Source organism: Lichenostomus cassidix, chromosome 4, assembly GCF_008360975.1.
Source record: "Lichenostomus cassidix isolate B80296 chromosome 4, HeHo_3.0, whole genome shotgun sequence".
NCBI lineage: Eukaryota > Metazoa > Chordata > Aves > Passeriformes > Meliphagidae > Lichenostomus > Lichenostomus cassidix.
In genome coordinates, this window is record NC_139484.1 from 7,090,712 (window position 1) to 7,105,997 (window position 15,286).

Here is a 15,286-nt window from a genome sequence, read left to right on the forward strand (position 1 = left end):
AGGTTAACTTAAATGCACTCAAGGTGTACACTGAATTTGAATAGTCTGACATGGCTCATGGTTGGAGCTAATTCATCAGTAAGATTTTCCTTTGTGATACTTTGGAAAGAGCTGCTCCTTTGGATCCTGGTTTAGTCTAGGCACCCTAGTAACACTGATTAAAAAAAATAAGTCATCTCTGGAGGAACTGAGTGTTTATGGCTGAAATTGCAATGGGAGTTTTGCCACCAGAATTGTATTTTTCCTCAAAGACAGCTCTCATCTTTCTTGTGTTTATTGTGAAGCAGAAAAAACAAACCAAACAGAAAATTGTACCTTCTCCCTCTCCAGTTTTGTTTCCTTCTGTGATCCCAAAATGTCTCAGTTAGGAGGTGGGGGACAGAGTGGGGACAGAAGCTGACTAGATGACTTGGCTGCTGCTGGTGCTCCTCTGTTGATGGCAGTAGTTCCAGCAGCCTCCTGGTCTGCATGCTGCTCCTCAGGAACACAGACTTTGGGGGGTCACCTCCTTACCTACAGAAAGGGATCCCCAGCTTCCACAGCTCTCCTGGCTATTGCAGGTGCAGTATCCCAGTTGGCAGACGGGGGTGATGCACATCCATGCTGCTCTCCTGGGGTCATCCTGACCTTGTGTCATCCCAGATGTTCCTGGGACAGCTGGTCAGCCAGGTCACATGGGCAAAAATTGCCCCTTTCCAAAAGAATTCATTGGGATTAACCTTCATCTGTCTGACCACAGGCTGTGTGAGTGCCTGTTGCTGCCATGGGGAAAGGGCAACGTGCTGCAGGTGGATCAGCTGGAACAGGTTGTGAAACCCTGGCCCAGAACTAGCCCTGGGTAACAAATTCAGATTAGGAGAAGTACCTTGCAGCCCCAGTCCTGGCCATGTTCCATCCCTGCCATGGCTGCAGCAATGTCCCTTCCCTGCAGTACCTGCCCAGTCACAGCCCTTTGTGCTCATCCCCAGCTGGGCATATGGGGGCAGTGGGAGGGAAGAAAAGGTTTGGAAACATTCTTAGTCAATGCCTTTTTCTCTTTTCTCTTAGAAGTGAAGAAGAAGGCTGGCTTTATCACTCCAGTGCCAGGAGGAGTAGGACCTATGACTGTTGCAATGCTTCTGAAGAACACACTCCTGGTTGCTAAAAAGCTCATTTACTAGAGCAAATGGGTTACCTTGGAAGAAGAATCTGCATTATTCTATTTATTGATGCACAAAACATTTATTTTTTACTACAAATATATTTATTTCTACATTGTATTTATTTTTTCATGTCAAGTACGTTAAATCTGATGGTTTATAGAATGTTCAAATACTTTGCGTTACCTCCTACTGACTTCTTGTGAGCAAAAATGAGTTGGAGAATGCAGCCTACACAGGTATGTTGATGGTGGTGGTGAATTACATGTTTGAGAATGAAGAATGAAGCATAAATTACAACTGCACCTATGAACTGGGGCAGTTATCAAGGTCTTGTGAACACGTGGGACCTGTTCAAACAGTATAAAATCTAAAGACATGCTGCTAGATACCTTTTAAATACATGGTTTGGGTTCCAAGGTCGCTGAGCACTATGGATGTAGTTCAGAGTCCTTAAATATTTTTTGAACACTTAGAGCCAGCAGTGGCCAGGCGGTAATGTTGACATGAATGCAAATGCTCAGTCAATGTTTTAAAATAGTCAAATAAGCTTGAGCGCTGGTGAAATTCTGACCTTAAACATCTGCAAGAGGTAAGCATGAACAAGTAGCTAGAATTGAGGCTGGTATTATTTTTTTTCCATGTCTGGACAAATTGTTTTGGTGCATAATACCCTCATCCTCCAAAAAACCTTCAACCCTGAACAATTGATTAGGCTGAACTTGACTTAAAATGAATGGAATAGAACTAAATTTAATGGAAATGAGTGGAAATGTATGCACAATATGTATGCACAATATGTATGCACAATATGTATAGTGGGGCAAGAGGTGAAGAGGAGAAGAAATCCAAAACCTTATCCCTGATAAAATGTTTGCGTTGGAACTTAAAGCCATTTAATTATTCTCTTATTATTTGAAACTGCATGAAGAGGGCTTCTTTTATTCTGTGTTGTTAGCCTTGGCTTCAGTAGCCACCATATTTTGCTGGTTAGAGAAGAGCATATGGGATAAGATCAGTATGTTTCCATTCCAAAAGTTTGGTTCCTGGATGGATCTAGAATTAGTCCTATGCAAAGTAAAAGTTGTAGTGGAGTTACTGCTGAGGTTCCAGTTGAGCTGAGTGTGTGCACTGACATTCCCACTGAAGGCAGTGGGAGAGTGTTTGGACTTTTATATTCATGTTTTTATCTCGGCTGGGATTACTGATTTATTGTCATCAGGAGCCTTAGGTGTTTGCTAGGGGGCTATAAATAACGTGAAATGGCAAGGAGAAAGATTGTGGCTAAGTACTGTTGCCATTAAAGGGAAAAATGCCCTTACTGTGATAAAAGGGTCAAGGTGGAACATTATTTCCATGCTGACTGTTCTCATGATTGACTTGCTGAGAGTTTGCTTTAACACAGTGTTTGCAGAAGTTTGACAGGATTATTACTGAATATATAATGCCATCAGTGCAGACACTTGCTTATCTTTTTTAATGTAAGCGGTAATACAAATTTAAGTGGTAATAAAAGTGGTGGGAGGATCAAGGCACCCATGGAGACTGTCCTTGGACTTATCAACCCATGACTGAAAGATGGAATAAAACTTGTTCACTGTTCTGTTGGTGTTGCTGGAGAGTGTTGGTGTGGTTTGGGGGATGGTTGTGTTCTTTGTTTGTTGTGTGTTCAGAGCGCAGCGGATGGGAGAGCGCTGCAGGTTCAGTCACTGCTGTGGCCGTCTGCATTGCTGTTTGTTTTCTTTGATTTAACTCTGATCATCTCCACATTTTTTGGCAGAATAACCATTTATCACTCTGTCCCATTTATCACTTGTGCCCCTTGAGCCAGCCTGCCTGTGTCACGTCCTACAGACAGGTCACTGTGCATTGTACACCTTTTCCCTTTATCCTGTGGTAGCTGGGTTAGTGTTACAGCACAGCCAGTGAGGCTCAGGCTTGGCTCCACAGCATGCTGTCTGCACAGCTGCTAGACCCACTGTGAGAGTGCTCTCCGCTGGGAGAACATCCAGAAGGAGCATCCAGAGGGAAGGGCCCATTAGCCAGCCCAAAAAGTATGCTGGTGCACCTGACCTGGTCAAGGTTTGTCCAAGGACAAACGCCCTGTGGCAGACAGAACACAGCCTTGCCCACTGCAGCCTTGTCCCAAGCCTACCGCACCCTCTGTGTTGCCTCATGACAAAGCCTCCTCTTGGATTCAGGCCAGATTAAACTCCCATTGTGCAGCTGGGTGTTGAAAGCAAGGCTCATGAGCTTCATCCCTGCTTGGGACTGATAGCAGAGGTTATCCAGGTAGGCAAAAACACTCCTCTCCGTACAGGGAGTGTGCAAGCTGCACTCAATCAGTGTGCAGGCATGCAGCAATTCAGGATAGCAAAGGAAGGGAAAAGCCTCCTGGAATGCAGTCCATGAGCAGGAAAAAGCATAATTAAAATATGCATAACTAGCTTCTGTTTTTCCCTTAATATGTGAAGTGGTTAGGTGTAATCCTACAGATCACTGAGGAGAGTGCAGTGGAGAGGGAGAACTTGAGTCAACCAGAGTTACTAGGGCATTTATTAGAAGATTTTAGGTTTTAAAATATAAAAATTGTGAAATGTTGCTTGGAGCTCACCGTGGAGGAAGTGAGAGTTGTTGCTGAAGTGAAGTGTGTAGTTCTCCTTTGGTCAGTCAGGTTGCTGATGTCTTTGTGTGTTATTGAACCAGGCTTTTCCAATTACCTGCTCTAGTCTGGGCACATCAGTACCCTTCAGAGAGACCAGTCCTACTTGTTCCAAGCTGCCTGTGACCAAGGAAGCTGGACAGCATTTGGAGCTGTGGAGAGTGGTTTCAAACAATTGTGTTTGACAAGTCTGTGCTAGAGACCTGCAAACACGTGATGTGAAAAGTATGATTGTTCTCCTTATGCACAGTCACTTCTTGGAGAGGCAGAGGTGGGCTTTTCTGGCAGTAATGAAGGGATCTACTGCTATAGGAGGTGACAGTTTATCTGCTCTTTCCATGAGTTTTGTCAGCGCTTGTGACCTGCAGCTCCAGGCGGCAATCCCAGGCCTCACACAGGCCGGTGGGCTGCCTTGCTTCCAGGGCTGTGCACAGCCAGGCTGAACGGAAAGTGATTAGCACAGCCCTCAGGCTTGCAGAGCCTGGGTTCAAAGGCCTCTGGCTGGCAGTCACTGATGGAGAGCATCATCCATTATCTCTGTGTCTGATCACTTCTTAATCTCCGGCACTAGCTGTTCCCGAAGTTCCTCTTCTGGATGGCAGGGACTGAGGGACAGGGAGGACCAGGGGAGGAACATTAGCAGAGCAGGGACTGGTCTCTGCGCTCTGAACTCCAGCATGGCATCCTGAAGGTGAATATCCTCCTGGAAGTAACACAAGACCTACGTTGTGAAGGGAAGGAAACACAACATTTTCACGTCATGTTTTGTTTTGCTCACCTTTGTTTTGCTGGTTTTTTGTTCTTCTGCTCTGTTAGATTCTGGGTCTCGCTCTAAAACTGTACCTTTGCCTGCACAAGGATGCCCACAGGTAATAGGAAACCAGGGTTTCAAAAGAAAACCTGATGCCATTGCTAGATAATGGCGGTTTCCTAAATAAATGTGTGGTTGCCCCGGGGGTTAGGTTGTTGCCAGATGCACCTTTTCTTGATTGGTGAGAACAGGAGATGACGCTTCCTGGCGTATAAGTGCAAGAGAAAACACGGGAGCACAGATAAGCAGAGCAAGCAAGCCACCTGGAAGGAAGAGCTGAGAAGGTGTTAAAGCAGCTGCCTGCCATGGCATTTGGAATGCTAATCTATATTTTACTGAAAGGTAGGTTTGGAGGAGGCTTTTCCATGTTGTGAGGTCCAAGGCTTTGTTAAACAGTATTTCTCTCCTGAAATAGGCAGTGGAGTGGGAAGCATACAAAGACATTGCAAAGCAGAACTACTTCAGCAATTTGAAACCTGGATGAAATTTTAACTGATAGGGTATAATTTAGACTCTTTGAAAATAAGCTACTTAAACTGGTAAATAGGTTTAAGGCTGTAGTATGTTACGTGTATCTGTGTCGTAAATTGTGGAAGACAATAGAATGGAAAACAGGATGGACTTTGTATTTGGGAAATTTGCAAGCCATTGTTTGTTGTCCCACAATCATAATTATGCTGTGTCAAAAGGAAGTTTGAGGCAAGAGTGTTTTAAATTAATTGTTATTATATTGCTGCCTTCTCTGGGGGTTGTTTGAAGTGCATCTTGTATGAAGTGCTTTCTAGGTGAAATGCACTTGAATAGATATACTGAGCTTTTCTGTTCCAGTAAGCATCTATTTGCATTACACAGCAATGGGGGCACTGAGTGAAGAGTCAGCTATTACAGCTTCATCCCTCAGCACTGACTTATGGAATAATTGGACAAAAAACAACACTGAAGGTATTGCTTTTTTGTTCTATTTGTCTCTGTTAATCTGTCAATTATGAAAAAAACCCAATCAACAAACCAAAAACTCCAACAAAATCTGTGTTAGCTGCTGTGATGCTCCATCTCTTGGACACTGTTGGATTTGTGAGTTTTATTTGTGAGATGAGCTGATTTCCTCATGGAGCCTTCAAAACCTCTCTGAAGTAAGAGCTGCCACCCAGCAGGGGTAGGCTCAAAAATGACCAGCTGAAGGATCATTTAATCCAAGTTGAGTCATAATTTGAAGATGACGTTTTAAGGCTGATGATCTCAGTTTCTGATGGCAATTTCTGTTACTCTTACCCACTGCTTGGTTTCTGTCTGTCCTCAGTGTGCACCTTAATGTGCAGAAGTAAGAATGAACAGGCACAACTTCGAGCAATGCCTCTCTTGTTACTCAGTAGTTCTTTCTTTGTTGCAGTTTTGCTTTTGATTGTCAAGGCTTCCACTGCCCTCCTCAGAGTGCTGGCTCTCTCCCTTCTTGCTTTCTCTTTTCTGACTGAAATGTGAACTCAGGCTCTTTTACCTGCCAACATCTGAGAGCAGAGCTGTGTTTATCCTGCCAGCTGCATTCTTGATGTTACTTGAGGTGCTGGTGATGTCATTTCTTTGGGAGAGCTGTGCGATCTGGGACTGAGGTTTTGGCAGGTCAGTAAAGGAGGAGAGGAGTCTAACTGCGATACTTCTTAATGTCTCTGTACTTTAAAAGGCATATAAGCATGCAAACAAATCACCTTTTGTTAATTCTAAGTCATCACAGGATGTCTTCCAAGTGTTTTTTAGTAGACACATATGCTTTTTTTTTTCCTCATAACAAGTCAAGCTGTTGTTTTATTTTCATTTCTGATCTGTCATAGTGGTACAGTGTTTTATATATATTCATCCATACACATACTATATAATGTGGGTTTCATACATATATATACATAAAATATGTATACACACTCATATGCATGTGAAGTCAGCAAGGTGTTAATTTTTGACCACAGTACTCTTGTTTATCAGTGCAGCACTGTGGTCTGGTTTATTCTGTGACACGATTCTTGCAGAGCTGCATACAGCAAACAGGAGGATAATGAAGTGGAAATATGTTGTGGCTCGTTAAATGCCCTGTTTGTGTTGTTTCTAGAAAGCAGGAGTGATGGGTCATGTTTCAACAAAGAGGATGCTTATTTACAGGGTTACAGCCATGTCTGCAGTAGTCTGTGAACCTTTATGGCAGCTGGAGCTGTGATGGTCAACTGGACACCAACATTTTCCTTTGAGAGTGTTCCACTCAAAGATAGAATCAATTTCACAAACATTCAAGCACACATGTACACACAGAGTTAGGAATATATACTGGTGGGCCTCTTAGAAAGCCACTGAAAAATTAAAACATAGCGTTTCCGGAAAGAAGATTGAAAAAAAATGCTGAAAAAGAAGAGAACCAGAGAACCCGACTGAATCTCTCCAATTTCCTGGTAGCTCCTATTTCTGTGCACTGTAAGTTTCCAGTAAGATCTACTGCTAGGGTTCAGTAATACTGGTTTCTAAGAATATGAATTCCAGGTTCAGCATCACTGGAGGTACTGCCAGTTTCTTGTGGGATTCAAGTCCTTTGGGGACTGAGGTGCAGTCTGTGGAAAACCATTAATTTCTGCTCAATCCCTTTGCCTTGTTTTTACAAAATCTCATCCTATTTCCTTCTTATATGTCACATAGGCTTTACTTGTCACCAATGCTGGGGCCAGGGAATTTTGAGCTTAGTGATTAGCTGAGAGGGGGGAAAGGTCATGGAGAGGAGCTGGGAGCTGGCATGGCATGGACAAAGAACCCTTGGTGGTGTTTGGGCTGATGGAGAACCTTTGTAGCAAAATGGGCAGGCAGGAGTAGGGAAGGTCTTGGTTGCACTGGGGAAAAAATGGGATCCCTTCAATGCCATCAGCTGGTTCTGTGCAGCCTGTGATGGAGGCACTGAAGCTGGGACTGTCCCCTTCCCTGCCTCCCCTTTCCAGCTGCCTTTCCTCCCCGGCGCACCGCAGCTGAGGACTGAGCTGTCACGGTCTTACTGGCTGATCCCCTTTGTTGCCAGTCTGTCAGTTTTGGCAAGCCCAAGCTTCCAAGTACCTGTAGCCTTGATTTCATGTCAGGTCTTGCCAGGTGTATCTGTTTGAATGACTCAGTTGCAGGCAGCTGTCAAGTGCTTACCTGGCGTATTTCCCTCCCCTCACGTGACATGAAAGGGGCACATGGACCTGTTTATTCAACAGCTTGTGTTTAGTATCTTGGGGAACAGTATGATAGGAATTAACATAATGCTCTGGGGCAGGCTAGGAAATCATCCTTTTTGTTTTCAAGACTCATTCTTTCAGAGGTAATTTGTACTTTTGCAATGTCAAAATAATTAGCACATGGAATTTTTGCGTGTAGACTTAATATCTGATCTTACCCACAATGGACTGAGCTGTTCCTCCTGACAGTGATGAAAGAATGTGTTGGTTTGTCTCAAATGCTTTCTAGGCAGGCTGCTGCTCCAGGCTGACCTGGGTTTCTAATGACAGCAGTGCTCAGGGAAGAGGTTCCTGTACCTGCACAAAGCCAGGTTTCCTGCAGATGTTGGTAGGTGGAAGCCTGCCACCTCTCGGCAGCAGTGGCGTGAGTGAGGAGGGATTTTGGGATGTGCAAATCCATCTGTTGGAAGTTGGGTTAGAGGTGGCTGGGGATTTTGTGCCTCTGAGGTGTGAATTTGTCCCTTCCTCATGTTTATTTTCTTTCTTCCCCCCGTGGAAGAGATACGAATGAAAAGCTAAACCTGTGCAATAGACACCTTCTCAGGGCCTAGCAGAAGAGTGGTACTTCGGGTGGCAGGGAACGCTGGCTAAAGGCTCCCATTCAAGGCTTATTTTTAGTGATTCTGTAGTGCACTTTGGGCTGAAATGGTAATTCAAAACAGTTGGTGCCTGAGTGTTTGAGCAGAGTCCTGGGAAAAGTGTGAATGTGCTGTTGTCTATTTTCTGAAACTCTTACCTGCAGAGCTTAGGCAGCTGCTCTGCAGGTACTTTAGACCTAACCAGAATGGGCTTTGGCACGTCCCCTGCATCCAGGATCTCCTTGGCATGCCGAGCCTGCAGCTGTGCTGACCACGTGCTTTCCATTGTGCTTTCCTCATCAGAGAGCAGCACACAGTGCTCCTGTGCAGACAGTAGTGTCATGCAGCTCTTGTCCCAACATCTGTCTTTTCTTCATGAAAACTGTCCTTTCTTAACTTCCTCTGAGGCCTGATCCTTTGCTGACTGCTCTTAGCCAACAAGCGTCTCTCCAGAGGTTGTCAGCAGCATTCCCAGAGCCAGCCAGAAAAGAGCCAGAACTGGATACTAGAGCTCCTGTTTAGCCAGCACCAACTTCCTCCCTTGCACTGTTTCTAGGCTCCACAGTGTGAAGAAAAGCTTGTGGGTAACCTTTTTGCCTTGAAAGGATGCATAAGATGCCCTTTTTTCAGCCATTAGAAGTTCATTCTGAAGCAAGACTTGCTTCTCCCACCTCTGTAGCTTTTCCTGAGCAAGTGCGGTAAGCCAACACGTCATTTTCAAGCAGACCTGAATCGTCACTTGTTCTCCCTAAGTCTCTTGCTAACCTGGGAGTCTGATTACTCTGTCAGGTTTGAGAGGGCACTGTTCTCAAAGCAGTCGTGCTTGATCTGAGTGTCAGTGATAGCATCATGCCTTTTGGGTGTCCAAACCACATCATTCACAGCTGAAGTTGAGAGTTGCTCTAGCTAGAGCAGCTCTTTGCCATTGCTTGTCATCTCTGATAAAGCTGCATAGGGGAGGAAGGAAAAAAAAATGCTTAGAAGAGCACACAAAGGAGATTGCTGCCAGTAAAAGGCTCAAACTGGGTTTTGATTGGGAATTTCAGGGGTTGGTGGTGCTGCTTCTGAAAAGTGTGTGGTGGGATCACAAGTTGCTTTCGAGAGTGCTTGAGGCTTCTGTCTGTGGCACTGCTTCCATCAGTGTACTGTCTCCAGACCTTGATTCAGCACTTAGTCAGAAAGGAAGGGTTCTGCTTGCTGTACCTTTGTTGAGTCACCTTTGTTGAGCAGACTTGGTCACCTTCCTGCAAGATGTTATTTTTCTTGTGGTCATAACTGAAAGCTGGTGTTGACATGCACTCGGTTAGGAAATCACCTTCAGCTTCACTGAGGCAGTCCCCTGAAATAGTAAGTCATTGCTTGGACACCCCACCCCACCAGTGATTCCTGTAACTGGGTAGAGAGACCAGTTGGAACAGATGCTTGCAGTGATGGTGAAGCTTTGCAGCTTTCTCTTCACCTGCTGCACCCCTGTTCCCAAGACTGCTTTATTCCCATTTGAGCCACCATGGCTGGGAATAAGGTAGCATTTTCTGTGCAAGAGGTGTGCTTGCTGACCCAGATGTGTAGAATTTTGCACAAGATCAGAAGCTTGGTAGCCATGGACTGTGCTTTTGCACAGGAAGACCATCCTGACAGTTTTAGGAGCTTACTGTCCTTGGACACTCAGCTAGCATTAAACCATGAAGAAGGGAGGGGAGGGAGCAGTCCCAGCATTCATCCTCACTTGTGGCTGCAGAGCTGGCTGGCAGGCAGGCAGGAACACTAGAAATGCAATAGTTCGGATCAGGAAAAGAAAAAATTAATTAACTATTAAATTGAATTCAGACTGGGAAGGATACTGAGAGTAATGCAGTGCTCTCCTTGTGTCCTAAACCCCTGCTATTCCTGGGATAGTTTTTCTGATTGGATTGCGGGTTGGATAGTGCTGATGTTACCCTGTATGAATCCCCCATAGTAATTTTTGTACATGTTCCTCAAGAGAAAGTGATTTATTTACAGTTTGTGATTCCTCAAAGCTGTGTTGGACTGTTTCAGAAGCTTGCTCTGTTTAGTGCTGACTGAATCAGCTCACGAGACACAGCACAGTAAATCAGTGTACTGAGTGTTTGCTGCACACAGTGTCTGGTCTGTTCCAGTTGTGAAAATATGTGCAAATGATGTTTTGTCCTAAACATAACCTGAATTTATTCTGTTTCACAGTAGACTACACAGAGCAGCCAAAGCTCTTGAAGCTGATGCAGAGCTGCCTTGAGGAACACCACAGCTATTGTATCAATGGTCTCTGTGCCTTCCACAACGAACTGAGGAAGCCCATATGCAAGTAAAGAATGCTGCCTATTTTATCCTTCTTCAAAAATAACACTGGCATTGATTCTTTATGTGCTGCATGCTCAACTTTGCAGTGCCAGTCAGGTATTTGCAGGGTTAAAGTTTGACACTGACCTGAGTTGTGGTGCCTCAGGACTGCTAATGAGGCTGTAGTGCTGTGCTAGTGTAAAACTAAGGAAGGGAGAGGGGGAATTCACGGCTTTGGAGGTCACTGCCATGGTGCCATCTCAAATCACAGCTGGTGCTGGAGTAAGTAGTAGAGGAATCAATAGATGTTCACAGTGGGTCCAAAGAAGGGGACAGAATCTTCCAACATATCAGTTACAGCTCCCTTATTCCACAGCTACATACCAATCAGGACCATGGTGTCCTTACAATTCTCTAGGATGTGTACTGGGCAGCCTTGGCCTGTGGGGACATTACAGCAGCTAAGGATCAGCAGAGCACTTGCTCTTGGTCCACACCCTGCGCTGTGAGGGGATGTTTAGACTGCGTTGCTGCTGTGACTGCACTACTCGAGCTACCTTTAAACTAGATAAACTGGGGCAACTGGTAGTCTTGGTGGAGGGAAGAGGTTCTGAGTGAGCACCAGGTTCAGCCCCTCCTTGTTTAGACTTCTTGTGATTTGTTTAAAACTCATGAAAACTAACGTGTTTGAAATAGAAAGCATAACAAGTTTGGAATAATTTTTGCATGATGTGTATTTATTTTGTAGGTGCCTCGCAGGTTATAATGGAGAGAGGTGTGAACATCTAACGCTAAATTCATATGCACATAATTCCTACGAGCGCTACATTGCTGTGGGAATTGGTGTAGGAATACTGACCAGTGGAATACTTGCCATCATCTACTGCTATGTAAGAAAGAGGTATGGGAAATCTGGAATCTTCTGATTACATCAGTCTGAATTACAGTGGGCAAAATTTTGAGGGCACTGGGACCGTGTTTTTGCCTGTTACTTATCTGTGGTGTGATGTTAAAGGAACTAGCAGTCCATACCTCTGATTTCTGATCTACCAGTGGGGCCAGCAGTGCAATTGGCTGAAACATGGGGTTCCTTTGGGATGCCTGCGTGAGTTAAGGGATTAGATTTTGGTTCTGTGCAGACTACCGTGCTTTCAGATTCGGCTGATAAAAATCACACGATGGTGTCCGTTTTAGATGCAGGAAACTGAAATCACCCTACAAGGTGTGTGTGGGCGAGACGGCGTTGTGAAGCTCTGGCGCTGGGACACTCACCATTCTCCCTGCAAAGGAGGGGAAGTTCTGCTGGGAAGGGCCCTGGCGCCATCCGACAGGTACCCCGGCCTTGCTGAGGAGAGGAACTCGAGGGAACGGCAGAGGAGTGCACGAAGGGAACTCCTGCAGGACTGACAGGCTCTGTGTGTTGCTGAAGAAAGACTTCCTCTCTTGGGTGAGGGTGGCTCATGCTCAGGTCCAAGCAGCTGAGGCCACCGGCAGGCCTCTCGGCGCTCTCCTGTGCCCGGTGTTTGCCGTGGGGAGGACTGGTTGGTTTTAGCTGTTTTCAGTCATTTCAAGTGCTCCTACAGTGTTCTGCTTTGGTCTTTTGTGTGTTTGGTTTGGCTTTGTTTTCTTCTTTTTTCTCCTCTGGAGAAAAAGCAGCACCTCCCTCACAGTGGAGCTATATTCTGGACATCATGCACTGACCAGAAATCATTTGGGTTCTGATTTTGGTATCTGCTGGCTGTGTGTGTGGAGAAACAGCCCTCTCCCAACCCAGCAGTTACCTTCAGTGTGCTGGGCCAAGTATGGGCTTCTGGTGCCATAAAGGACAAAATCAAAATGCTTTGGACTGAGGAAGATGGCTGGTTCTCAAATGCTTCCTTATACTTAGGAATATAGAGAGTAGGCAATTCCTGGAAAATTAGACCATGACACCTCTGGGCATGGCATGTTCTCATTGTCTTCACAGGCAAAGCAACCAGACGCCTTTCTCAAAATGGATTATGGAGTGTGCTCATGACAAAGAACTCTCCTCTTCTCCAACATCCTACAGCAGCTCCTCAGATCCATGGAATTTCAGCCAGAACATCACCTTGCTGCACCCTGATTTCTCCACAAGACTTGAATTGCTAGAGAAGTTGGAATTTTGTTATCAAACTTCCGTACAGCTTTTCCCAGGAAACAGACTCTCTCTATTCCATTCTCACATTATGGGCACAATGTGACCACTCAAATAAGAACAAAATGATCTTAGGGATTTGGTTCCACCCTGGACTAACAGATTCCATATGGAATGCTTGGTTCTCTTCATTTTATCTACAAAGAATTGGGAAGGTACAAAGATTTAGTTGAAGGAAAAGGAAAGAAAATTGGTTCTGAAGCTGGTGGCACTAACTAGGACTTTTCACTGACAGCTGGAGTCTTTGCCAGTGCTGATGTGACTGGAGATGGCTCTCAGAGATCTTCATTTCAGCTGTTGCACATTGTAGACTCTGCTGTGCTCAGGGAAAGGTAGTTGGTACTTGCAGGGTAATATCAGCTCCTAAATTCAGGTGCCCTGCTGAAAGCTCAGTTTCTTTGTTATGTGAGTTAATTTTCACAACAAGGATGCATGTTGTTTGTTGAAAAAACTGTATTTGTGAGACTACAGTGACAATGCTGAAATGTGTATGAAAGGTGGGGTTTGAAAGGGTAAAGGTGAGTGTGGCACTTGAATGGTCTGAAGTTCAGAGGGCTTCTCACGTGGGGTCCTGGTCAGTAGCTAAGCCATCTTGGCTGTCTGATACCAATAAATGAAACAGCACATCACACACTGCTTGGAATCCCATGTAACAGAGGGAGCAAGCAGCCTGGGCATATACAAAAAGGATTGCTGGTGAGGAGCTGGATGGACACTAGCCCTTTCCTCTGCACATTGACACCAGCATTTTCCAACTCTCAGCCTTTTTGTTGTCTTCATCTCCAGTCACATCTTCAAATCTGTACACTCTTTGCTTCTTTCCATTCTTCTGACCTTTTCTTCATGTCCAGTGCCAGATAACTTGTGCTCTTCACAGTCTTCAAGAGATCTTTCGGTCGTGGCCCTAACATTTTATGTGTCACACGTATGTGGTCAGAGGGCAATTAAATGTGAATTACAGTCTGCACATCCTCACAAACAAAAAACACCCTTCACCCCTCTCACATGGAAACTGAAAACGTGCATGTTATCAGGAAAACATGGGTGAGAGATCTTTCTCACTGGTCTGGGAGAAAATTTTAGAGCTGAATATCCAAAAGATGAGAAGCTTTAGAGTTTTTGTCCCGTGAGTGAATCTCCCTCTCAGCAGTGAGTTGTTTCTTCTGTGCGGACACTGCTGGTGTTGTATTCACTTCCCAAGGACCTTCTCCACTACAGAGGCTGTCTTGGAGCAGACACACACCCTACACAACTGGCTCAGGGGGTACCTTGCACTTGTCACAGAAGTTCTAATGGCGGGAGTTTGAACAACTGGACTTCACCTTGCCCAAAGGAAACTGTTGGAGAGAGAGGCATTTTGTTTGTGTTTAGCTGTTTGCATGTCTTCTTATTGATGTTACGCTGTTTGTGTACCAGTGGCCAAGGAGGTGCCTTGCAGGATATGCAAGTGCCTCTTTGGGGTATTTATGCACTGCAGTGAACCATTTTGTATCTACAGAAACATACACTAACTTCATTTTTTCAATGTTTGGTTAAACATAAGTGAAAAGGAAGGTTTATTTTAAGGCCACAATTTAGTGGGAGACTACATAATGAAATACATTTCTCTAGTTGGCTTTCTGGCCCAAGCTGGCTTTGGAAGTGAGAGTTTGCTGATATTTTTCTGCTAGTGGAAGAAAACCTGGAGAATGAAACACCAGATGACTATGTGCCATGCAAAGTGAGACTTTGGGTCATGGCAGAATGAGGAAGGAAGGAAGGAAGGAAGGAAGGAAGGAAGGAAGGAAGGAAGGAAGGAAGGAAGGAAGGAAGGAAGGAAGGAAGGAAGGAAGGAAGGAAGTTTGATTTTAGTTTTCCTTTTCCATGTGGTGTGAAGGCTTCCTCAGTTGGGTTCCTTGCCACCTGGGTTCTGTGTGCCCTTCCTGCAGAAGCAGGGCCTTGGAGCAGACCCAGCTGTGTGCAAGGCATCGCTGCATGACTGACTCATGGTGCAGTTGGGCTGGGGGTGTCTGCCTGGTCTCAGATCACTTCGTGGAGTCAGCCCTGCTGAGCCCTGCCTTGATAAGTGACAGATGCTGCCAGCCTGGAATGGTGTGTTGCTGCTTACGGTGCTGAATTTCCTGCAGAACTGGCCTGTCAGAGGATCAGGAACATCTTTCCTGGCTCATTTATCAGGCTCAGACTCTTTCTGTAGTAGCATAATTAACCTTCTCTTTCCCATTCCAGCTGCACATGCCAAAAACTGTCCTTTCATGAGGAGCCCCCATGTTTGTGTGACTTCTAGGCAGGCCTGCCTCAGCTGTGAGGGGCACCAGCTCAGGAGGGCCAAGCCAGAGGCATGAAAGACCAGGATCTGCCTTTCTGAACGGGACAGCACTTA

At 45.2% G+C, this 15,286-nt stretch overlaps 1 protein-coding gene across 4 annotated transcripts in view; it reads left to right on the forward strand.

The window, feature by feature from the left end:
- LOC146437752 (epigen) overlaps nt 1–13,535 on the forward strand; it is a 36,229-nt gene extending 22,694 nt beyond the window's left edge. For 2 of the 4 annotated variants that reach the window (XM_085057692.1, XM_085057693.1), the window contains 3 exons: nt 10,635–10,755; nt 11,479–11,631; nt 11,925–13,535. In XM_085057692.1, the coding sequence (XP_084913818.1) occupies nt 10,635–10,755; nt 11,479–11,631; nt 11,925–11,979 (329 nt within the window). In that variant the 3' untranslated portion in view covers nt 11,980–13,535. Of the gene's footprint in view, nt 1–1,047; nt 4,955–5,464; nt 5,555–10,634; nt 10,756–11,478; nt 11,632–11,924 lie in introns of those variants that run through there. The other 2 variants (XM_085057695.1, XM_085057694.1) reach the window with 2 other exon arrangements.
- Nucleotides 13,536–15,286: the final 1,751 nt, after the last annotated feature.